Source organism: Phocoena phocoena, chromosome 13, assembly GCF_963924675.1.
Source record: "Phocoena phocoena chromosome 13, mPhoPho1.1, whole genome shotgun sequence".
Lineage (NCBI taxonomy): Eukaryota > Metazoa > Chordata > Mammalia > Artiodactyla > Phocoenidae > Phocoena > Phocoena phocoena.
The window spans coordinates 23,323,180-23,349,611 of record NC_089231.1 but is presented as its reverse complement, the minus strand read 5'-3'; the positions used below and the strand labels follow the sequence as shown (position 1 = coordinate 23,349,611).

The following is a 26,432-nucleotide window of genomic DNA, read 5'->3' as shown; positions in this document are numbered from 1 at the left end:
TACTTTGGGTATAATTATACAATTCTACAGTATTATTTTTTGCCATCAATTGCTCTCCCAACATCCCCTTTTCTATCATAATCACAAGAAGCAGCAGAAGTATCCAGAGTTTAAAGGGGGAATATCAGCCCCCAGCATTGTGTTCACTGGAACCATTTCCCTGCTGCTCTGTGTTTACAGGATTTTATCTGCATAGAAGAACTGCAGGAGCTCTGGATGATAGTGGCTCTGAAAGAAATTGGCAAAGGGACACGTGAGGAAGGGAGTCAGTAAACCTCCTTGACTCTAGAACGAGCAGACAGTTGTCAAAGGCAGAGCATGAGGATAAACAATCTTCAGATTCTCAGCAGAGGAGGCATCATTACCCAAATGATGATCTAAACTGCCAATGTATTTCACCCAACGATCTAAGCTGGAACTGCCAATATATTTCACCCAACGATCTAAGCTGGAACTGCCAATATATTTCACCCAACGATCTAAGCTGGAACTGTCAATATATTTCACCCAATGATCTAAATTGGAGCTGTCAATATATTTCACCCAACGATTTAAGCTGGAACTGTCAATATATTTCACCCAATGATCTAAACTGGAGCTGTCAATATATTTCACCCAACGATCTAAGCTGGAGCTGTCAATATATTTCACCCAACGATCTCAACTGGAACTGCCAATATATTTCACCCAACGATCTAAGCTGGAGCTGTCAATATATTTCACCCAACGATCTAAGCTGGAACTGTCAATATATTTCACCCAACGATCTCAACTGGAACTGCCAATATATTTCACCCAACGATCTAAGCTGGAACTGTCAATATACTTCACCCAACGATCTAAGCTGGAACGGCCAATATATTTCACCCAACGATCTAAGCTGGAACGGCCAATATATTTCACCCAACGATCTAAGCTGGAACTGTCAATATACTTCACCCAGCGATCTAAGCTGGAACTGCCAATATATTTTATGCATAATCCTCTGGGTGTTTTGCCATTCACATCACATTATGCGTCAGTTACAGTCGAAACATACTTGGCCTGAGTCGTTTTAGGGGGGTAACTCCCTGGTGTGCCCAACCACCTTCTGCATTAACACTGGAAGGGCAGGGAACCTGGGAGAACCTCTCCTGCCCTTGCTCACTCACCAGCTGCCGGCAGAGTTTAGGGTTCCTTTGATCCTCTTCACTCTGGAAGCTGTAGTCCTTCCTTTGTCTCAGATATGGAGAACAGGCTTGAAAAGTTGTTTTGCAAGCCTGAGAGAAATAATATCACCATCTTATTGTCAAAAATATTAAAGAGTTTTATAATCCCAAGCAAGGAAAAGTGTTGCACCCAATCTGTGGTCTGGGGGCCATTAAGAGTGGAAGTAACTTCCAGGAAGTTTGAAAACTTGAATCTTAAAGGATTTATGCTTATAAAATGACCATGTCTATACTTTGGGGCTGGTGGGGAGGGCAAAGCTTTACACTTATCACAGCCCTTATTGTCTCATCAAAAGTAGTGCTGGATTCCTAAATTCAATCTCAACCTTTCTCTCCCTCTCTCTCTCTCGCCCTCCCTCATGCGTGACCTTAAAGAAGGCAGATGATTTGGTGGAACCTTTGCTCCTGGTGGTTTTGAAACACTCACCTGCTCCAAAGCAGCCCTGAGGTCGATCCAACCCGGTTAGGACACATTTTCTCCAAGAATAACACAAAAGCTTCATAGGAAACTAAGAAGCCAAGGGTGGGAAATCTGTACCAGGTGCAGTGACAAAAGCTAACTGGGTATGAATAAATCTCCTCTGATAGGAGGTGCTGTCCCACAGAGCAAGTAGCACCTACCTGCCCCCACCCCCCCACCCCCATTAACCTGAGTGTATCTGGCATTTGACAGGTGCTGGGACCGGGCAAGTGGGGTAAGAGCAAATGAAAAACAACACTCCTGCTCAGAGAGAGATTAGCCATCGAGGAGGCACTTTCTCCAGGATTCACATGGATACACGGCTGAGTGTCCGTAACTGAACTGGCAGGAACTGAGGGCCTGGCATCTCGACTCGGCAGGGCTGCATTCCAACTCCCTTGAGGAATGGCATTGAGGTTTCATGCTGTTGGCTAGAGTCACGGACTCACCTTGGCAACCTGGGGATTCCTATCCGGTAAATGGGTCAGGAGAGAACCCTGAGTCTGCTTCACCTGACGGGTGAAAAATCTCTTCCATTTCCGCCCCGCAAAGGCAGCCAGTTGCCCAAACAAGACAAAGGCCGAGTATCTCGGGCTGTCATTCTCCTGTGGGTCCCCCGTGAACAAAACAAGAAACCTCGGGTCAGTACCAAAAGGCGGCTGCATCAGAGAATAGCACAACCCTGGTCCCTTGCCGCATGTTACATGTGGGACATCAGATCCAGTCTATGGCACTCAGCCAGCCAGGCTCCGGGACAGAGCAGAGACGGGCTGAGTCTTCAGCGAACCTCTTCTTCAGCAGACGAGAGGGTTAGACTGGGAGCTCACTGGTGCTACTCACAGCTTCCCAGCTTTTTTCTTCATTATTTAACATTTTGGAGATTGATTATATTTACTTGGTTCGAAATTCAAAATAACCAAAAAGGTTTATAAAACAGTAAGTCTCCCTTCCTACACCTCTCCACCCGCCACCAAATTTCCCTCCCCACAAAGTCATAAATTTTGTGTGATTCCTCCAAAAAATAAAGAAAAAATGAAATATATATTACATAGCCCTTTCCCACATTTTTAAACAAATGGATGTGGACCATCCCACTGTTATACACCTTGATTTTTCACCATTCTCTCTGGGAGCTCTTTCTATGTCAATATGTAAAGGGATTTTTTTTTGGCTGTACCCTAATTCATTCGACCCATCCCCTGCTTACTACTTCCAGCATGTTTGCCAGGCCATCTCTCTTTACCCTGGTCTGGGTTCCTCCCACCTGCAGCAGAAATAACAATTCTGTTTCTTCCCTGATGCCCTGCCAGCTCTCCCTGCTTTGGGTCTGATTCGCTGGTTTGTCCCTGACTGCAAGTCAGTGGCTTCGGCCCTTCCTCCCTCTCCCAGGGGAGCTGTCTGGTCCGAGTATCTCCCTGCCCAGGTAAGGAGACGGAGGCTCAGGGCATTTCAGTGATTCACCTAGAGTCACACCAGCAGGGAACAGCGAACCAGGGTAGCAACTCAGCCTCCTGACTCATGGTGAAGGGATTTTTATATCAGTGTTTCTTGATCTTGTCCAGCTCCAAGTGAACCAGAAGGGACTGATCTGGGACAGGCCTCCTCACCTAGAAATGGGGTTCACAGACACTCAGCAAGAGTGGAGACCACTGATCATCTCCTGAAGTATTTGAAACAATTTTTTAGCACACGTGACACACACAGAAACTGCTTTCGTGTTGTCTACGTGTGTGTGTGTGTGTGTGTGTGTGTGTGTGTGTTGAATTGTATGTGTTTAATTCAATTCAACTAGCACTTATTGAGACCTGACTCTACCTGAAGCATACCCTAGTGCTGTGAGAGGTACAGAGATGTGTAAGGGGTTGCCTGTCCCCCAGGAGTCTGACAATCGTCTGACGGGGCACAGCCCAGGCAGGCAGTGAAGAACTCTATGACAGGGATACAAACTGGCAGAAACAGCTCCCCATGAGTATTCCCAGGTTTCACCATGACAAGGAGTTTCTGATCAAAAACTACAGTCGACCTGGCTTTAAAAAATACTTGCATGGCAAACAAGCCCTGGCCATTAAGATGGCGCCTCCAGAGAGATTTAGAGACACTTGCCTGGAGATATCTGCTTATATTCCAGGGAGGTGGAGTAGAGACCTTCCTCTCCCAGCCCCAGAGAGGGCCGGTTTACATCCCAGAGCAAAGGCCTCTCTGCCTCTCTGAGCGGAAGGAGAGGCAAATGTCCCAGCAGCTCTTCTATATGCTCCAAGTTTTATAATTTCGAGGTTTCTCTTCCTCCCGTGAGGTGCAGGCACCTCGCTTTCGCTGGGTTACTCCTGGGGAATTGGTGCTGGGAGCTCACGCAAGACGCTCTGTGAGTAAATACAAGTTCCCTGTCGCTCTGTTCCCCGTTCTAAAGGTCTTATCTTTCTGTGCATGTGCGTGCATGTGTGTGTGCGTGTGTGTGTGTGTGTGTGTAACTGGGGTAAGCTAACTGATTAGCTTCTCAGTCCTCGCGTTTTCTGTATCTGTGCACTTTTTGCTCTACCTGCCTTGTCACCCGGCAGTTAAGAGTGCAGGCCCTGGGCAAAGGGCCTGGCTTCATATCCACTTACTGGCTCTGTGAACCGTGGGCAAGTTACCTAACCTTTCTGGGCCTTGGTTTCCTCCTCTATAAAGTGAAGATAACAGTGCCTGCCTCACAGGGTTATTGGGAAGATTAGATGAGACAATCCACGTAGATTGCCCAGCACTGTGCCTGGTACACAGTAAGGGCTCACTAAGTGCAAACTACTCTTACTGTTACATTTATAAGAGCACTGAGTACACATGAGTGTCACCACCATCAGTGTACATGTACTCACTGCTCCATTACAGTGACAACTCCTTGCAGAGCGGTGATGAAATCCTACATGTCTTTATATGTCTTCCATAACCCCCAGCACAGTACCAATCTCTCTACAAGATTTCTTAATAAGTAGTGAACAATAGAGGCCTTGTTTCCTGAGCAACACATCAACCAGCGCTCACATTTGACTTTAAGAACCTGGAATCTTCCTGCGTTGTCTCACTTACATCATCTGACAAAGTCCTGGTCCGAAGGGTGATGTCTATGAAGAAGGAGCCCAAGCCTTTCCCCTGAATCTTGCCCAGCATGATGGTCAGGGTCTTCAGGCTCTCGTGGATGACTTCAGAACTCATAGGCTCATACAGTCCATGTACCAGCAGGTCCAGGACAATCATTTTATACTTTCTCACCTGTTACCAAGGTTTGGAAAGCATTAGCAGCACAGGAGTTGCTCCCCATGAGTTGAAAAGTATCTCCACTCCTAATCTTCCAATAACCCAGGACTTGGACTAAGAGGCCGTGGCTTTCTTCAGCACCTGCTGCCACAACTCTCAGCAAAGTACAAATGCTTCCGTTAACCCGACCCAAGAGCCCAATTCGGTCTTGGAAGGAGAGCAGTCTGCAGCATGGCCTATGGGTGGGTGAGGCTGGGGAGGGCACGGCAAGGAGGGTGGTGGACCTGGACCATCTAGCGATCTGGGTGTATTGGGTACCTTTACAGGGGATAAGGCGAAATGGTCACTTAAGTTTACAGATGTTGAAGGAAGAGGTGGGGGAAACATCTTTTACTAAACAAGCATTGATTATTAGAAAAAGTAAATTCACTGGAGGGTGTTAATCCTACCTGCAGCTCTGTTTCCCAAGGCTGATGATCCTGAGGTGTGATGACCCTAAGACGACCCCAAATGAGTCATGTGTGCCTTTGTACAATCTCCTTCCCTTGAGAGTGTAAGGAGCCAGTGACTTGCTTGTGGCCTCTCAAACATGACAGTGGTGACGGACATCATTCCCATGGTTCCCTTACATTATATGAGACTCCATCTAGCAGACAGGAGTGGGAAACACTCTCCCACTGGCCGTGAAGAAGTGAGCTGCCATGTTGTGAGAGGGTGGCCTCAAGGAGCTGAGAGCGGCCACTCAACAAGGAAATAGGGACCTTAGTCCTACATCTAGAAGGAAATGAATTCCAACGGCCACATGAGCTTGGAAGATGACCCTGAACTTCAGAAAGGAATGCGGTCTGGCCCACACCTTGGTGGCAGCCTTGCAAGACCTTGAGTAGGGGATGCAGCTAAGTGGTACCTGGACTCTTGACCCAAGGAAACTGTGAGATAATAAACACCAGGCCCCTGATGGACTGTTACACAGCAGTAGGCAACTAGTACATGAAGCCCCCCATCCCAGTGCTGAGGACTCCAGGCCATGAGGGCTGGCCAAGTGCCCCCTGCCCTTCCTACCTTGTCCGGGGTCTCACAGGCCATAGTTCCTAGGCTTCTCATTGCCATATGATGCTTTTTAAAACTGGGGTCCCAGGCTCTCTCTGCCAAGTTGAAAGACACATTCTTCAGAGGCTCCTGCTTCTGGAGCCTCAGTTTCCAAGAGACCTGGGTGGCGAGTCAAAAATGTATTGATTTGGGAGTGTTCAGAGTCACACCCTACCCATCACCAACCCTAATCCCTCCCTCTAAAGAAAATACTGTGTTGCCCACTCAATTTTAATCCTTATTTCTCCACCTAAAGACATCTGGTTTTTGCTGGGAATATATTAGTTTGATCTACATAATGAAGAAATGGATGGAGGAAGGGGAAAGGGGTGGAGAAAAATAATGCAGAGCTAATGTTGAGGTACGTTTGGGGGCATTATGGAGAGAGGTGTCTAGGCAGTTGTGGGTGTGACAGAGCTGAGAAAAGGGGGCTTTAGAAGTGTTGATGTGATCTGAGAATAGGGATCTCTTTAAGAGGACAAGGTAAGCTGTGTTCCTCCTGTCGCAGAGTTTCCTTGACCCTTCTCCCTCCTCCAGCCCTTCCCCATTTTTCTGCTCTACTTCGTAGCTAAAGCTTGAAAGAAGTGCCTATACTTGCTTTCTTCAGCTGCTCTCCTCCCTCCTCCCTTGAACCTTCTGCAATCAGGTTGAGGGCATCCATACCCCCTCCCCCCCCCTCTCCCCCAGTGTAGCTAAATCCCAGGGTCAATTCTCAGAGCTCACCTCACTCAGCCTCTCAACAGCATTTGACACAATTAGCAAAGCACATCTACAGGCATTTCAGGGCACCTGATGGATGTCCTATCTCAGAATGCGAGCATCTGAGCAATTAAGATTAGGAAAAGAAATGCATAAATAATGCAAATTGGAAGCGCTGTGTGGCTGATGCAGAAATCTGTACTTCAAGGACTAAACTCTAATTAACTTCAAGGCAAGAGATAGGTTTTTAGAGCATTTAACCCCTGATGCTAGGAAGGTCCTGGTATTCTGCACATCACAGGACATACCAACATGTCCTGGAGTCAGAACCAAGATCCAGACAAGATCCAAGAACAAACCACTTCCTCACCATCCTTATTAGTGGGTAGGGGCTGGAGAGGAGACCCACAGCCCTATTTGGTATTCAGGTGATTAGCAAGTCTCATCAGTATTTCTGAATATTCACTGCAGTTCATTCTATATTTTTATCATTAAGTTCGCAGCAAGCTAAATTCTTCCCAACTCATCTTCTTGTTATCATATAAACATCCTATTCGTGTTTAAAGAGCTGTCATCAAACATTTTCTCAGGAGAAGGAACCTCAGTAGAAGGAACGGAAGGAACCAAACGAAGGCAGAAGAGCAAGTACACATAGTGGCTGCTGAGCAGGGACATTTGTTCCTAAAAATTTGTCTCAGACCTTGGAAAAGAAAGATATCACTGATGTCCTTTTCTTCTTGGGCTGGGCAGTGGGGATGCAAAGGGGCTGGTCCAGCATTCTTTTCTGTGTTTGGTCCATGGAACTAAAAAAAGAACAAATCATCATATGAGCCACAAACACTCTTTGAAGCCTCATCATTAACAAGCATCATCACACAAAGCCCTGTGCCAGGGTAAGAAGGTAAAGAAGCCGCATCCCTGAGGCCTCCTCAGGATGTCACCTTGGTGAGCAGATAGAACAGTCGCATCCAAAGATAAAGAGCAACACCAACATCCCTGATCATCGGGGAAACGCAAACCAAAACCACAATGAGGGATCACCTCACACCTCTCAGAGTGCACTGTCGGTCAAAGACTGCAGTGGGTTAGGACTTATTTCTTGAGGAACTGGGTGGTGAGCAATGCTCTTTCTTTATATATATAGATCTTTATTGGAGTATAATTGCTTTACAGTGTTGTGTTAGTCGCTGCTGTATAACAAAGTGAATCAGCTATATCCCCATATCCCCTCCCCCTTGAACCTCCCTCCCACCCTCCCTATCCCACCCCTCTAGGTCATCGCAAAGCATCAAGCCGATCTCCCTGTGCTATGTGGCTGCTTCCCGCCAGCCAACTATTTTACATTCGGTAGTGTATATATGTCGATGCTACTCTCACTTCACCCCAGCTTTGCCCTCCCACCCCATGTCCTCAAGTCCATTTTCTACGTCTACCTCTTTATTCCTGCCCTGCAACTAGGGTCATCAGTATCTTTTTTTTTTTTTTAGATTCCATATCTGTATGCGTTAGCATATGGTATTTGTTTTCCTCTTTCTGACTTACTTCACTCAGTATGACAGACTCTAGGTCCATCACCTCACTACAAGTAACTCAATTTCATTTCTTTATATGGCTGAGTAATATTCCATTATATATATGCGCCACATCTTCTTTATCCATTCGTCTGTTGATGGACACTTAGGTTGCTTCCATGTCCTGGCTATTGTAAATAGTGCTGCAACGGACATTGTGGTACATGCCTCTTTTTGAATTATGGTTTTCTCAGGGTATATGCCCAGTAGTGGGATTGCTGGGTCATGTGGTAGTTCTATTTTTAGTTTTTTAAGGAACCTCCATACTGTTCTCCATAGTGGTTGTATCAATTTACACTCCCACCAACAGTGTAGGAGGGTTCCCTTTTCATCACACCCTTTCCAGCATTTATTGTTTCTAGATTTTTTGATAATGGCCATTCTGACTGGCATGAGGTGATACCTCGTGGTAGCTTTGATTTGCATTTCTCTAATAATTAGTGATGTTGAGCATCTTTTCATGTGCCTCTTGGCCATCCATATGTCTTCCTTGGTAAAATGTCTATTTAGGTCTTCCACTCATTTTTTAACTTTATTGTTTGTTTGTTTTTTTGCTGTTGAGCTCCATGAACTGTTTGTATATTTTGGAGATTAATTCTTTGTCTGTTGTCTCATTTGCAAATATTTTCTCCCATTCTGAGGGTTGTCTTTTTGTCTTGCTTATGCTTTTCTTTGCTGTGCAAAAGCTTTTACATTTAATTAAGTCCCATTTATTTATTTTTGTTTTTATTTCTGTTACTCTAGGAGGTGGGTCAAAAAAGATCTTGCTGTGGTTTACGTCAAAGAGTGTTTCTTCCTATGTTTTCTTCTAAGAGTTTTATAGTGTCTGGTCTTACATTTAAGCCTTTAATCCATTTGGAGTTTACATTTGTGCATGGTGTTAGGTAGTGTTTTAATTTCATTCTTTTACATGTAGCTGTCCAGTTTTCCCAGCACCACTTATTGAAGAGGCTGTCTTTTCTCCATTGCATGTTCTTGCCTCCTTTGTCATAAATTAGGTGCCCATATGTGCGTGGGTTTATCTCTGGGCATTCTATCCTGTACCATTGATCTATATTTCTGTTTTTGTGCCAGTACCATACTGTCTTGATTACTGTAGCTTTGTAGTATAGTTTGAAGTCCAGGAGCCTGATTCCTCCAGCTCTGTTTTTCTTTCTCAAGAGACCCACAAAAACAAACCCAAAACAATTAAGAAAATGGTAATAGAAACACACATACCGATAATAACCTTGAATGTAAATGGATTAAATGCCCCAAACAAAACAGACTGGCTGAATGGATACAAAAACAAGACCCATGGGCTTCCCTGGTGGCGCAGTGGTTGAGAGTCCACCTGCCGATGTAGGGGACACAGGTTTGTGCTCCCGTCCGGGAAGATCCCACATGCCACGGAGCGGCCGGGCCCGTGAGCCATGACCGCTGAGCCTGCGCGTCCGGAGACTGTGCTCCGCAATGGGAGAGGCCACAACAGTGAGAGGCCTGCGTATCGCAAAAAAAAAAAAAAAAAAAAACCAAGACCCATATATATGCTGTCTACAAGAGATCCATTTCAGACCTACGGACACATACAGACTGAAAGTGAAGGGATTAAAAAAGATATTCCATGCACCTGGAAATCAAAAGAAAGCTGGAGTAGCAATACTTGTATCAGATAAAATAGACTTTAAAATAAAGATTGTTACAAGAGATAAGGAGAGATACTACATAATGATCAAAGGATCAATCCAAGAAGAAGATATAACAATTATAAATGTTTATGCACCCAACATAGGAGCACCTCAATACATAAGGCAAATGCTTACAACCATGAAAGGAGAAATCAACAGTAACACAACAATAGTAGGGGCTTTAACACCCCATTTACACCCATGGACAGTTCATCCAAACAGAAAATAAATAAGGAAACACAAGCTTTAAATGACACAATAGACCAGTTAGATCTAATTGATATTTATAGAACATCCCACCCAAAAGTGGCAGAATACACTTTCTTTCAAGTGCACATGGAACATTCTCCAGGATAGATCACATCTTGGGTCACAAATCAAGCCTCAGAAAATTTAAGAAAATTGAAATCATATCAAGCATCTTTTCTGACCACAATGCTATGAGATTGGAAACCAATTACAGGAAAAAACCTGTAAAAAACACAAATACATGGAGGCTAAACAGTGTGCAACTAAAAAACCAAGAGATCACTGAAGAAATCAAAGAAGAAATTTTTAAAAACAGAAACAAATGACAACGAAAACATGACAACCCAAAACCTATGGGACGAAGCAAAAGCAGTTCTAAGAAGGAAGTTTATAGCGATACAATCTCACCTCAAGAAACAAGAAAAATCTCAAATGAACAATCTAACCCTACCCTTAAAACAACTAGAGAAAGAAGAACAAAGAAAACCCAAAATAAGTAGAAGGAAAGAAATTATAAAGATCAGAGCAGAAGTAAATGAAATAGAAACGAAGAAAACAATAGCAAAAATCAATAAAACTAAAAGTTGGTTCTTGGAGAAGATAAACAAAATTGATAAACCCTTAGCCCGATTCATCAAGAAAAAAAGGGAGAGGACACAAATCAATAGAATTAGAAATGAAAAAGAGGAAATCACAACTGACACTGCAGAAATACAAAGGATTATAAGAAACTACTACAAACAACTATAAGCCAATAAAATGGACAGCCACAAAGAAATGTACAAATTCTTGGAAAGGTACAATTTTCTAAGACTGAACCAGGAAGAATTAGAATATATAAACAGACCTATCACAAGTAATGAAATTGAAACTGTAATTAAAAATCTTCCAACAAACAAAAGTCCAGGACCAGATGGCTTCACAGGCAAATTCTATCAAACATTTAGAGAAGAGCTAACACATATCCTTCTCAAACTCTTCCAAAAAATTGCAGAGGGAGAAACACTCCCAAATTCATTCTACAAAGCCACCATCACCCTGATACCAAAACCAGAAAAAGATATCACAAAAAAACAGAATTATAGACCAATATCACTGATGAACATAGATGCAAAACTCCTGAACAAAATACTAGCAAACAAAATCCAACAACACATTAAAAGGATCATACACCATGATCAAGTGGGATTTATCCCAGGGATGCAAGGATTCTTCAATATATACAAATCAATCAATGTGATACACCACATTAACAAATTAAGGGATAAATACTATATGATCATCTCAATAGATGCAGAAAAGGCTTTTGACAAAATTCAACACATATTTATGATAAAAAAAAAACTCTCCAGAAAATGGGCATAGAGGGAACCTACCTCAACATAATAAAGGCCATATATGACAAACCCACAGCAAACATCACTCTCAATGTTGAAAAAGTGAAAGCATTTCCTCTAAGATCAGGAACAAGACAAGGATGTCCACTCTCACCACCCTTATTCAACATAGTTTTGGAAGTCCTAGCCACAGCAATCAGAGAAGAAAAAGAAGTAAAAGGAATCCAAATTGGAAAAGAAGAAATAAAACTGTCACTGTTTGCCAATGACATGATACTATACCTAGAAAATCCTAAAGATGTCACCAGAAAACTACTAGAACTAATCAATGAATTTGGTAAGGTTGCAGGATACAAAATTAATGCACAGGTATCTCCGGCATTCCTATACACCAACAATGAAAAATCAGAAAGAGAAATTAAGGAAACAGTCCCATTTACCACTGCAACAAAAAGAATAAAATACCTAGGAATAAATCTGCCTAAGGAGGCAAAAGACTTGTACTCAGAAAACTATAAAATACCAGTGAAAGAAATCAAAGATGACATAAACAGAGAGAGAAATATACCATGTTCTTGGATTGGAAGAATCAATATTGTGAAAATGACTATACTACCCAAAGCAATCTACAGATACAATGCAATCCCTATCAAACTACCAATGACATTCTTCACAGAATTAGAACAAAAAACTTTACAATTCGTATGGAAACACAAAACCCGAATGGCCAGAGCAATGCTGTTTGTTCTTTGTTTACGAGATATAGAATTTGTAATTTTTCCATGTGTATATATTATTTAAAATATACATTATAAATAAATACAGCTTGCAAAGTGATTCTGATCTACAGCCTGACTTGAGACCCACTAAAGTAAACCAGTGCGTCTCAGACTTTAATGTGCACTTCAGTCATCAGAGGAACTTGTTAAAATGCAGGTTTGGACTCAGTGGGTTTCGGGTGGGGGCTCCAGATTTTTCCATTCTTATAAGCTCCCAGGTGACACCAATGCTCCCGGGTCCCAAGTACCACGCTTTGAAGGATGAAAAGTTAGGAGCTCCAAGAGATAAGAGAGGACTGTGGGCTGGAAGAACTGGTAGAGACGTTCCACTGCACGTGGGTGAGTTTTAATGGAGAGGCAGAACGTATTTCACACATTGGGATTCTATGTAGTATCATGGTAGTGGTAGTAATAACAGTTAAAATAGGAGAGTGGTAAAAGATAAGGCTACAGGAAGTAATTAAAGGCCAGCTGTGAAGGACTGACTGCTAAAGAGTTTAGTTTTAGTATTTTGTAGATAAGAGTGAACCGCTGATTTTTTTTTTTTTGAGATGAAATCCATGTAACATACAATTAGCTAATTTAACAACATGGTGCAACCACCACGTTTATCTGGTCCTAAAACTTTTTCATTACCCCAAAAGAACACCCCATACCCATTAAGAAATCACTCCCCATTCTGCCCTCTCCCCAGTCCCATTAACTGGCTCTCTGTCTCTATGGATTACCTATTCTGAATATTTAATATAAATGGAAATCAAATAATATTATGACTTTTGTGTCTGGCTTCTTTCTCTTGGCATGACGTTTTTGAGGTTCATCCCTGTTGTAGCATGTATGGGTACTTCATTCCTTTTTAGGTCTGGACAATATTTCATCATATGGATAGGCCACATATGTTTATCCATTCATCTGTTGTTAGACACCTGGGTCGTTTTCACCTTCTGGGTATTGTGAATAGAGCTTCTATGAACAGTGGTGTGCAAGTGTTTGGTATCTGCTTTCAATTCTTTGGGTATATAGCCAGGAATGGAATTGCTGAGACATATGGTGATTCTACGTTTAACTTTTTGAGGAACCGCCAAACTTTTCCACAGTGGCTGCAACGTGCAAGGGTTTCAGTTTCCCCACATCACCAACTGTTGTTATTTTCCAGTTTTTTAAATTATTATTATTACATTCAGCCTAGTGGGTGTACAGTGGTATGCCATTATGGGTTTGATTAGCACTTTTTTAATGACTACTGGTGTCTTTTTGTATGTTTGTTTGTGATTTGTGTACCTTTTTCAGAGAAATGTCATTCAAATCCTTTGCCCATTTTTAATTAGGTTGTCTATCATTTTGGGTTTTTTTAGTTGTAGAGTTCTTCATATATTCTGGATACTAGACCCTTATCAGATATATGATTCACAAATATATTTTCCTATTCTGTATGTTGGCTTTTCATTTTCTTGATAATGTTTTTTATGCACAATAGTTTTTCATTTTGACAAAGTCTAATTTATCTATCTTCGTTGTTGTCATTGTTGCTTAGGCTTTTCATGCTATATCTAAGAATTCACTGCCGGGCTTCCCTGGTGGCGCAGTGGTTGAGAATCTGCCTGCTAATGCAGGGGACACGGGTTCGAGCCCTGGTCTGGGAAGATCCCACATGCTGCGGAGCAACTAGGCCCGTGAGCCACAACTACTGAGCCTGCACGTCTGGATTCTGTGCTCCGCAACAAGAGAGGCCGCCATAGTGAGAGGCCCGCGCACCGCAATGAAGAGTGGCCCCCGCTCGCCGCAACTAGAGAAAGCCCTCACACAGAAACGAAGACCCAACACAGCCAAAAATAAATAAATTAATTAATTAATTAAAGTACCTATCTTTAAAAAAAAAAAAAGAATTCACTGCCAACTCCAGTCATGAAGATTTACCCTTACGTTTTCTAAAATTTTTATAGTTTTATCTCTTAGGCTGTTGATCCATTTTGAGTCAATTTTTGTGTATGGTGTGCAGTAGGGGTTCAACTTCATCAGAACCATTGACCTTTATTTGTTTTGGTTTTTTAATTTTTTTTTAGTAGGAGAAATAACAGTGGTTCTCAACCCTAGCTGCATTAGAATCCCCTAAGGAACTTTTAAACATTTTAATGCCCTGTCTATACCCCAGACCAAGTCTACCATCATATCTGGAGGTGGGCCTGAGCATCAGTAATTTTTAAAACTCACCAGGTAATTCCAATGGGCAGTCACTGAATAGGGTGACCAGTGACCAATCATCTTGTTTTGTCCCTGTGATATTGTGATTTATAATAAGAGATTTAGGGAGAGTTGTGCACTTGGAGAGGGCATGGAGGCTCCTTGCCCTTTCCCCATGTCTTGCCCTATACATCTCTTCCATCTAGCTGTTGCTGAGTTACATCCTTTTATAATAAACCAGTGATTCCGGAAGTAAAATGTTCCTCTGAGTTTTATGAGCTGCTCTAGCAAATTAATCGAACCCGGGGACAGGGTTGTGGGAACCTTCAATCTTTAGCATGTTGGTCACAAGCACAGGTGACAACATGGACTTGTGACTGGCCTCTAAAGTATGGGGACTGAGCCCTTAACCTGTGGGATCTGATGCTATTTTCAAGTAGATAGTGTCTGAGTTGAATTGAAGTGAATTGAACTGAAAGGTAGGACACCCAGTCAGTATCCACCGAGAACTAGAGAACTGATTGGTGGGTGTGCAAAAAACACACATTGGAGCTTGGCCCTGAAGGCTTTCCTGGGACATGGGACTTTCAGTGCTAAGACCAGGAAAGTCCTGGGCAAACAAGGGTAAGCTGGCCACGCTGATTTTACTGGAGTTTAGAACTTATTTAATGCAAGTTACGGATAGAGCCCGGTCCCGTTAAACAGCTGTGCTTTAGAACATTTGATTCTGTTTGACCTGGAGATACATGGGGATTTGGTTTTTCCATCATCTCTGTGCCCCTCCCCTGCCAGCAGGTTTAGGTCATGCTCTCTTGGTCAGAAGACACTCAAGAGACCATGAATACACCTCTTTACCCCAGAGCGGCATTCTCTATTTCTTCTCCATCTCTGGCCAGCAGACCTCCCCTCACCATGGAAATGAGGGAGCCCAACCCACCCACCCTCCAGAAAGTTGCACTCCCACTAACTAGCAAGATTTTCTTTGAGTGAAAAGGTGTTCCCATACACTTTACATTAAGCCAGTGGTTCACACACCCGAGTCCGCATCAGAATCACCTGGAGGACTTGTTAAAACACAGATTCCCACACCCAGTCCCCAGAGTTTCTGATTCTGTACATCTGAAGCAGGACCCAATAATTTGCATTTGTAACAAGCTCCCAGGTGATGCTGGGATGCTCCTGGTCTGGGGACCACACTTTGAGAACCAATGCATTAACAGAAAGAAACCAGTATTACTATGTGATTCCTCTCCAGAACAAGAGGATTTAAAAATTCACACAGGCAAAAAACATGCTTGGTTGTTTCTTTCTGGGGAATTTCTGGACACAACCTTCTGTATCAATGGAACCTGCCACTCCTCAGGTTGAATGCCATGGATCAGAGCCGATGGGCGCCGGACAGTGGGTATGGGGAGCTTAGAAGAAGCAAAGTTCTCTCGAGGTGATAGTCACTCACCAAGGGAGGCACAGGCCTCATTAAAAAACAGCTGGTGGCCCTGTTCTGAGGCATAAGAAAATCATGCCTGAAGCTTCTCTCCATTGGGAAGGAAAGCAAACGTGGTTTCCTGTTCCTCACACTGGCCTTCTCTTGCAGCATTAGCACAGCAGCTGAGGGCTTTAGCCACCCAAGGCCACTTCCCCAGGCCTCAGAAGCCAAGCATCCTGCCTTGTCACTTCTTAAAAGACACGTCTAGAATTTAAGGTCATGGAAGGCTCTCAAGCAGAGCAAAGTGCACGAGGGTTGAGCGCCCTCCTTAGGAGATTCAGCGTGTGGTTAGAAAAACACAGGGTGGGACTTCCCTGGTGGCGCAGTGTTTGAGACTCCGCACTCCCAGTGCAGGGGGCTGGGGTTCGCGATTCCTGGTCAGGGAACTAGATCCCATACGCATGCCACAACTAAGACCCGGCGCAGCCAAATAAATAAATAAATAAGAATAAATAAATAAGAATAGTTTTAATAAAAAAAAAAAGAAAAACACAGGGCTCACCACCTCCCACCTCCTGCCTCCCCAGCACAAGATAAAAACTGTGATCTAGCTCAGTCTCGGGTCGTCAGGGCTCATCTCCATGTTTGGGGCAGAGAAAGCAAAGAATTCTTTGGCTGGGCCTCCTACATCAGAATCCCCCAGGGTGCTTGTTATAAGCCCCAGGCCTGCTCCATAATTACAGGATCAGTCTCAGGGAGTGGAGGGCCTGAGCGCTGCCCGTTTTTACAAGGTGCCTTGTGACGGTACACACACACCGGTGTAGAAGAACCCCCGGAATACTCCAGAGGAAATTAACTACCTCCAGAAGTGGCATACTCCACTCACCTGAGGCCACTGGCATAAGAGATCCCGGAAGTGGGAGGAAGAGCTGGGGCCAGAGGGCACAAGAGGGGAGAGGTCAATGTCTTTGCAGAGAACTGGGGAGGGCGGGCACACGTGTGTGAAGCACATTGAACTTCACTTTCGAAATAAAATTAAAATCACATCGAGCTACACAGGCTATGATTTGTACACACCTGTTGGATACTATTCTTAAATTAAAAGTTTGCTTAAAGAATAACACAGGGCTTCCCTGGTGGTGCAGTGGTTGAGAGTCCGCCTGCCGATGCAGGGGACACGAGTTCGTGCCCCGGTCCGGGAAGATCCCACATGCCGCGGAGCGGCTGGGCCCGTGAACCATGGCCGCTGAGCCTGCGCGTCTGGATACTATGCTCCGCAACGGGAGAGGCCACAACAGTGAGAGGCCTGCGTACCGCAAAAAAAAAAAAAAAAAAAAGAATAACACAGAAGAAAAGTTCATTCAGGGCTGCAGAGCCCCTTACCTGAGCTTTGTGTCTCCTGAGCTTGCAGCTTCTTAAAGGCCTCCCTCCACCCAAGTGCCCTGCTGCCGGCTTCCCTCCTCCTCTCTGGCAAATTAAGTCCTTTTGACCCAACCCAATCAAACAAACCTGTTGCAATACAGGAGCTCTCAGAGGAATGTTGTAAATAAACTACGAAGAAACAGAGTATATGGATTCAAAGAATTCTTAGGTGTTCATAACTCCACCTACAAACCCACTTGCCCCCGAACAGTTGTTCTTTGCTGGGAGTGTTGGGTCCTCCTTCTGGCATGTTGCTCTGGGTTTCCCAGGTGCCTCATCTAGTGTGACTGAGTCCGGGAGGACACCTGGACACCTAAGGCAAGGCTCTGCTTGTAGTTTCATTCATCCTTGTGTATGTTCTTCAACGAATTCTGCCCCCTCTGGGAAGTCCTTCCCTCTGTGCTAATGCCCTGTCCCCGATGGGGACAGTTTCACCGTCACCGTGACCTTGCAGCTTGTCTTCATTGCCATGTTGTGGTCCTACCTGGTCTTCCTGAACAGACATGGATTTGGGGTGACTTAGATGAGTTTTGTGCTTTATGCTGACTCCCAGATGCCTTTGCAAATTTAAATCCTTCTGACTCAAAATATTACGTTTATCGTCAATAATCCTTTAACTTATTAAAGCCAAAATCTATATTATGAAGGCTAAAATTACATAATACTTTGATCTTATCTGTAAAATGAGGGGAAGAAACTGTTAGATTTGTAACAATCCTTCCAACACTGAAGGTATTAATGATAACAATATTAGTAGCTACTATTACTGGACACGTATATACTAGGCACTATACTTAGCATTTTGTATACACTGCAGGAGAGCCTGTTTAGCTGACCTCTACTGGTTAACCGTATTCTGCAGGCCCTCCACGAACGGTACCAACCAATGCTTGTGGCTGACAGTACCCACTGCTAACTTCTGCTCCACTAGTCCTCATAGGCTTACCAAGAATCAGTTTATGACAGCTGTACTTGTTACTGTAATTGCAAAATTTAAATATTATAGAAACTGATGAAATAGGAGTATACAAAGAAAGGAAGTTTCTGTGAAAGCAAAATTGAATATTTTGGAAGGATTCAACAATGGGAAGCTGCCAAAAATAACTGCTGTCCAATTAGGATTCATGTGGACAGAAGTTTGGAAATAGTCTTAATAATCTGGAATGATTTACTGGAATTGGGATGATCTTACAGAAAGTGATTTTACACGCATCTTCCCAGAAGCCTTTAAAGTCTCACTACATTGACAGAAACCAAAACTAGAACTCATAGATGAAGTATTATGCGTGTGGCTTGTGCAAGAGAGACATATCAAAAAATGCCCACTAGAGGATCCATGTTCAAAGAAAAGGCCATGGCCCTACATTAAAGATTGGGAAATTCTATATTTTAAGGTAAAATATTTGATTACGTATCATTTTTTATAATTCACCGCTTTAACCAACTTCTTCCATAAGCGCTCTAAAATCCAGTCCCAATATCTCAAATATGAGGTCTTTTCTGTACTTCACTTAACCTTTACAATCATCTTGAGAGGCAGGTTTACTTACGCCCATTTTAGAGGAGAAACTGGGGCTTAGAGTAATACAAACAACTCACCCAAAGAAAAATAGCTAGTAGTGGCAGAGCAGAGAGCTCCAGACTCCAAAATCTATACTTTCCATCACTATGTTCTAAGCCTATATCCAGCTCCTAGACGGTGTCCTGCGCGCTGACCAGGTAAGGACACACGGCAGAGACACTTCAGTTTGAAGCATCCATACCTTCCCTTCAGTCCCCTCCCATCTAAAGCTCTTAATACAGTGATCTTAATATAACGATCTATAACCCATCTATTGATCATAGATGGATTGAAATAGTTTGTGAAAAGAAAAAACGGCTTCATCAACATTGCCTAGTACATTTTTACAAAGAGAACGTCAGCTCTCTGATACAACGACCTGAGTGACATTCCAGAAGGGACTGGGGAACCCAAGTGGACCTTAGCCTCTTCCCGCCGCCCGGGCCGCTCCAGCCAGCAGCCGGCCCTTACCTGTGGCGGTCACGTGGTGAAGAAGCGCGGTTTGGCCGAAGCTCAGGTCCTGGGCGGCGCGGAGAGCGGCTGTTCCCGGGGAAGCAGCCAGATGGGATGAGTCGGGTCAGTTTTCCCAGCCCTGAGCTCCTAACATAGAAGAAGGGAAATGAGAAGGTGAAGCAGGGTCTGTTCAGGATAACGAGTCAACGCAGAGTGTTGGAAAGAGAGACTCATATGAGGAAAAAAAAAAAAAATCAAAGTTTAGATGGAATTGAAGTGAGGGAGGGAACTGTCCTCTGATACCCACAAGGTTGTTCTAGGTGGGAATAAGCATCCCTTGGGCCCTTTACTTCGCCAAACTGTGCTGAGGTGTTTTTCCTCCTTTCCTATGCTGTGTTTGCCCCTTATTCGTCCCTCATTCCGAGTCCCACCCACAGTTTCTAAGGAAAAGACTGCAATTCTAGGGTCCTTCCCCTGCACCAAATGAAAGGGCTCTGTCCAGCACCGTTCCCCGTGAGACCACTAGATGGCGGCATCACTCAATGGACCGGTTCCAGGCAGCCTCCGTACCCAGCAGCCGCTGCAGCGCTTCCCTCCCTAATCCCTGTTGGAGCAGCTTTTAATCTCAGGACAGGACACTGTGCTCCAGGCCAAGTAGCTTCATTGTGACTGATTGGTGTACCACCAGCCAAAGCTGTACCGTTGACGCCCCTTCCAGCCCAACAAACACCACAGGACCTGAAACGACTGATTTAAACTCTCAACAATTTAAATGATTTATTGGGAAAACCAAACCAAAAAAACCTGGGTACTTGCAGATTTGGGGAGCTTCCTTCCCCCCATCCTTCCCTGGACTCTCCATCCAAGTGCGAGAATCTATTTACCAATAATTATTTATTGTCTGGCTCTGTGTTGGGTGACGTGGGCAACGTGTCCTAAAAGGAAAAAGTTATATTTTCAAAGCTCTAGGAGCTTATTGTTATGCTAATAAGCAATGTTCATTGAGTATTTCTATGTGCCAAACATTGGGGTGAATACTGCATAGACTATCTTGTTTGATTCTTATGTTAGGACTCTTATTATGATCCTCATTTTCATAATGGGGAAATTGAGGCACAGAGATAACTTTGCCCAAGGTCGCACAGTTAATTAGTGTCAGAGTTAGAATTCACCCACAGGCAGGCTTATGTCAGAGCCTAGACCCTTAGCCACAATGCTAGGCAAATTTGGGAAATCTAACTAGGAGTCAGATGGGCATAAACCTGAGAAGTACATCAGAGTGGAAGGTTGGAAGAAAAAAGCAGAGGGACAGAAAAACAATGCCCTGAGAAAATAAGAATGAGGCTAAAACAAAGCCCTCTTTGGGTGCACAAGGGCACCCAAGTGACTATTGAGAATGCAATTTCAACAAAGAAGCTAGACTGCAGAGCTCAGGGGCTATGTGGAAAGAGGAAATGGAGGCATCTTGCTGCAAAAGGAAGGCAATAAATAGACTGGAAGAGACAGCAAGATCAAGAAAGGCATTCCGGTTTTGTTGTGTGATTTTAAAATCGAATAAAGCTTGGGCATGTTTGAAAACAGTTGCAAGGGAGGCCTAAGAGGTGGATAATGCAAGCAGTGAAAAGCAAAATAGGAAGAGCTGAAGGGAGGGATCAAGGGGACAGGGGACAGGGTTAGCTCTGGGGAGGAGGGAGAGAGATGCCTCCTCTTTTTATCTGAAACTGGGAGACAACCGCAGAGATGGAGATCCATCAGCGTGAAAATGAGGATAAGCAAGTTCAATCAGCCTCCGTCTTCTCAGTAAGACCAGAGTTGGGTTATCTGCCAAGAGTGAGAATAAGATCGAGGAGGTCATATCCTTGCATTGAACTAATCCGTGCGGTGCTTGGGATGACCAAAAAGCAGATAAAATTAAACCAGGCCACAGAAGCAGCTGGAGAAATAAAATCTGTGCTGCAAGTATAAGGATTCTCTGCCAAGTCTCACTGGTGACTCAGGACTGAAATCTCCCCACACACACCATGGACAGAAATACAACAGATAGACTCTCTTTTTTTTTGTTTTAACATCTTTATTGGAGTATCATTGCTTTACAATGGTGTGTTAGTTTCTGCTTTATAACAAAGTGAATCAGCTATACATATACATATATCCCCATATCTCTTCCCTCTTGCATCTTCCTCCCACCCTCCCTATCCCACCCCTGTAGGTGGTCACAAAGCACCGAGCTGATCTCCTTGTGCTATGCGGCTGCTTCCCACCAGCTATCTATTTTACATTTAGTAGTGTCTATATGTCCATGCCACTCTCTCACTTTGTCACAGAGATACACTCTTAATAAGCCCTCGTGTCTAAAGTTTCTTTGTGTTCAGGTGTTGAGACATTTTGCAGAGAAATAATGTCTTCCTCACTTGCCAAATGGGAAAACAAAAGGGCAGACAAGTTTTCCTGGTTGGCTTACGGTCACAGAGAAAATCAGGGCACAACCAGAATTGGTACCCAGGAGACTTACTGATCCAAATTCAGCTCTATTAAACACTTCCCACAAAGGACACAGCTAACAGCCCCAAAGAGTCCCAGACACAGCACAAACTTGGGAAGCATCCAGACCAGGACATGATGCCAAAAGAACAAGGTTCTCCTAACATGGCCTTAGGACACAGCACAGTTCTTCTGGGAATGAGAGGGGAAGTCTCTCTGGTAATTCGATTACAACAGATTGATGGGGTGATGATATGATGTCCTTCACATACCATAATTATTTATGGTTATTGTTTAACAACTCGGTTTTCACTCTCAATTAATATTTCCTTATTGTCAGAAGTGCAGGGGCTGATGCCACCGGAAGAAATCAAAAGAGAGTAATTATTGAGTCTGCATCACTGATGAAAAGGGCAACAGGCAGAATGAATCAATCAGCAACTCACTTTTGATTTAGACTTGGGAAGTGAAGACAAATGACAGCAGCGATCAACACGGCTTGATCTCTAGTGTCAGGATTTTCAGAAGCCCCTCCTTGTGCATAGTCTCATCAGTAAACTCTGTTAAAAGGAATGGGTTTTGATTTCTTCCCTCTCATCTTCTTTCAGAAACTTCCCCCAGGTCAGGCCAAAGTCTGTCTTGGTTTTCACTTCTAAAAAGAAATCAAATTGGCTGTCTGCTGAGCCACTAACTGGGAATGCCAACTTCTCATTCATTCATTCCTTGTTCTCCAAGTGCTTATGGAGATCCTACTTTCAACAAGGCAGAGCGTGCATCAGGTGGCACTGTGCCCTCTGGAGACCACTGGGAATGCAGGTGAGATATGGTCTCGGTAAGGGCCATAGAGAGGAGGTGACGAAGAGCAGTCCCTCGGGATATCCTTCGTAAAAGAAGGTGCGTCATCACCTGGGCTTACTGGTATAGCAGGGAGAGGCAGAGAGGAAAGGCAAAGGCATTCCGGGAAACAGGAGGAGCACGGGTGCGGGGCCCCAGATGGAGGACCTTGGATGAGCCAGGGGACCTCGTGCTCCCCAGACTCTTCCACGAGCCCCCAGCACTGATGGGAGCCCAGAGCTGCCCGTGGCAGGCGGACACCCCTTGGGAAGCTCTTCTCAAACGTCACCCGCCACCCCGCCCCCCGTTTGCTTCCCACTCTACTACATATCTGGTTTATTTTAATATAAAAGCAACAGTCTTTTGTTTCAAATCTTTGAGTATAGTAGATGCCACAGGGAGAAGCACTGGCTTTATCCCTCTTCTTCAAATACCCTCAGGCACAGAGAAGCAGGAGCCTGTGAAGTCTCTCCAGTTCTACAAACTATGAACAGAAAACCGTTCTCAGCCGTTTCCTTATCCAGCCCACCGTCCAGCTGTCCTGCCTTCTGTTTTCCTGACTATATTACTTGGCAGTCGTTATTAGTACTGGGATGCAAGGATATATTTCAAACTCTTCTGTAAATAGCCTGCAATGATCTCTGAAAATGCTTCGCTACTCACTTGACCCAGGAAGCTGACAGAATCATGCAAACCAAGAGGTTCAAATCTCCATGTTCACTGCCCAGACCACCAAAGTGTGCATATCTAAAAAAACCGCCAAGTCTCTGAAAGATGTCACTTTGCAGAAGCAATGTGTGCCCCTCCATCGTCACGATGGCGGTGGGGCTGGCACAGCATTGGTGGCCCCTAAAGAGTGCTGAGTGTTTTCTGCAAATGCTTTAACATGCAGAGAGTAATGCTGAACTTAAGTGCTCTGATGTCAATTCTCTCTGGGCATTGAGCTCATCCAGGTGAACAAAGCCCCAAGGTGTGCCTCTGGATTTACAGAGCTCATGATCCGATTCACCCCTGCGTGAACCCCCTCTGCCACCATCCAGTGAGCCTTACTGAAAAAGGGCAGATTGTTGCACAGAGAAAAAGATATCCCAGAAGAAACTGAAGAAGCAAAAACTTATGGCGCAAGAATAAATTCAGCATTAAACAAATGCAAATAAAAGTTAAAAAAAGAAGAAGAAGTTCAAGTTTAAACACCTTTCCTATCTGAGACATTAATTCACACCATCACCAAACACCCCTACTTCCAAAAATTAACCATAAACGTATATAAACATTTTCCAGCCCATCTGGTTAAATCTGTAGCAATCAATGAACTGTGTTGAACTACAAGGTTTAGTAGAATCGGTTGAATCCAGAAAATGTTCTGTGCTGTCTTACCTGAGCTGGGTGCTGAGGCTTCTGCCTCAGATCTCATCCTGATGAAAGGCAAAGTGACTACCCCCAGGAATGCCGCTGTCCTTTAAACAAGCTCGGGGCCGGCTGTAAGCTGCATTTTGTCCTTGAAGATGAAACATTAAACAGATTAGAGTTTTATCACGAGAGGGAAATACATAATAACACCTTTTTAAGCTATCTGCCCCTGATAGTGGCTAAACATTCATTACAGGCCATGCTGTTGTGCAAACTTTGAAGATTCTCACGTTAGTTTCCTGTTTCTGCAAGGGCCCAGGGAGAAAGCTACGCGCGCTTCATCCTGGAAGAGAACTGGATCAATAGACAGCACCGTGAGAGGCAGATCAAGACCACAGACACGACCGCGTGTCGTCTTGTCCCTGCTTTTAACATCCCCAAGCATTTTCATGCTCTTTGTCACGTTGTACCCCACAATCCTAGGAAGGGGGTCATTCTCAGGGCTCTTTGACAAGTAGGGAAACTGAGGGACAGGCAGAGTGAGCAGGGGACTTGCCCAAAGTCTCAAACCTGGTTGATGGGGCTGGGCTTCCTCTCCTGCTTTGACCAACCAGAGTCATTGGAGGGTTCGGCCACTCACCTCTACAGGCCATTCTTACTCTCTCTATGGTCTTCCTTTCTCTCAACCTTGACCTTTCCCCACCTTGGTTTCTACCCCCCATCCCTCACCTCCCTTGTCTCCATTTTCAGTTTGCTGTGGACATTGCTTCACACGTTCCTTCCTCCGCAATGAATCGGTCTCAGGATTGCACTTACTTTTCCTTCAATTTTGCATTTACACTAGAATCCAATAGAATTCCAGTGACCAACAAGTGTATAGGCATTTTATGACAATGAGAACGACGTCAGGCACAATTTGACCAACAAAACAGTACATCCATGTCCAAAAGTGCCCTATAATGTGTACTGGATTAGAAATCCAGGCTATGATTGGGACAGCTGACTCTTCCTTGAGGGATTGGAGAAAACTACAGTAATAGAGCACTCTTTCATATAGCCCACAACAGATGTATTTCAACAATTCCATCTTTATCCCACAATACCGACCTCCCACCATAGCTCCATCACAGCGTTCCTGCACCTTTCCCAATATTGTTCATTTAATTGCTCCAGAAAAGAACAAAAAGGGGCTTCCCTGGTGGTCCAATCGTTAAAACTATGCTCTTCCACTGAGATTCTGCATGCCGCATATGCGGTGCAGTCAAAAAAGAAAAAAAAGAAAAAGAAAAGAAAAGAGAAAAAGAAGTCAATTTTATCAACATATATTTGTTCAGGAATCAAGTCTGCAGACTTTAGGTGCTCTGGGCCTAGAACAGCTGCTTCTCTCTCCTACTGGTCTCTGTTCCTTCAAGAGAGTATACGTTAGATCGTCCCCTGAAAGGAAGGGAAAGTAGGTAACAAGCAAATCACCTAATTTTACCCACTAAGAATTTTCTTTTTGTAGCTCTTAAGTTTGGGAGGAAACTTGACAATATCTATCAAAAGTCCATGTGCACATGCCCTTTGACTCAGCAGTTCTGTTGATAGTGGTTCACCCAGGGCAGTGATGATTTTGTGCAAATTAGAAAAAGGAACCCCTTCCTCAAGACATTTTATGTCTATCTGCCAGGAAAGTATCATAATAAGTATTTAAAGTTATGACGTCCACCTGAAACTGACACAACATTGTAAATCAACTCTACTCCAATAAAAATTTTTAAAATATATATATATAATATTTTAAAAATAAAGTTATGATGTCTACAAAGTGATTGGTAACCACACAGATGAGGCACTCTGTGCAGTGTACAACCTGTGCAACTGTATATGTTAACCCTGGTTACCTTGTAAATACATATGAAGAATGACATCAGGATATATGTTAAAAGGTGTTCATTGAAATATTATTTGTAACATCAAATAAATTATTGCAATGTCCATCAGCAGGGGACAGTTTAAATAAATTAGGGTACCTTTATACAATGGAATACTAGGGAGCATTATAAAACAAATAGAGTAGATCTATATGTGCTGATATAAAGAGATGTTCAAGGTATATTATTAAGTAAAAAAATCAAGGTTCAGAGGAGAATATATTATAAATCAACGTACGTAAATTTTTAAAAAGAAATATGTGCCGCTATGGCCATTTTTTTTTCCTAAAAGGGCACTCAACAAATCATTAACAGGAGTCTCCTAGGAGGAGAGTAATTGGGTGAAGAAGGAAGCTTTTAGTTCAAATGTATATCTTTTTGTGTAGTTTGAATTTTTCTTACCAAACATATTTATTGCTTTCAATTTAAAAAATCAACATGGATTATCAGAATAGAAAGTTACAGGTGTTTTTTATTTCATGCACTTTTAAGCATAAAAAAGTCTAAGACATATATCTTAA

General features: G+C 43.6%; 1 protein-coding gene across 2 annotated transcripts; it reads right to left on the bottom strand.

The window, feature by feature from the left end:
* MRO (maestro) lies at window positions 1-24,082 on the bottom strand. 2 transcript variants are annotated; one of them, XM_065889963.1, is made up of 8 exons: window positions 24,026-24,082; window positions 19,352-19,480; window positions 7,388-7,490; window positions 5,962-6,108; window positions 4,732-4,914; window positions 2,118-2,273; window positions 1,152-1,259; window positions 1-228 (listed from the first exon to the last, which is right to left on the bottom strand). In XM_065889963.1, the coding sequence occupies exons 3-8, from the start codon at window positions 7,484-7,486 to the stop codon at window positions 175-177; spliced, it is 747 nt and encodes a 248-aa protein (XP_065746035.1). In that variant the 5' UTR covers window positions 7,487-7,490; window positions 19,352-19,480; window positions 24,026-24,082; the 3' UTR covers window positions 1-174. The 2 variants fall into 2 exon arrangements, with proteins under 2 accessions (XP_065746035.1, XP_065746036.1); XM_065889964.1 differs by lacking the exons at window positions 2,118-2,273; window positions 19,352-19,480; window positions 24,026-24,082 and having other exon boundaries at window positions 175-228; window positions 7,388-7,486.
* Between the last annotated feature and the right edge of the window lie 2,350 nt (window positions 24,083-26,432).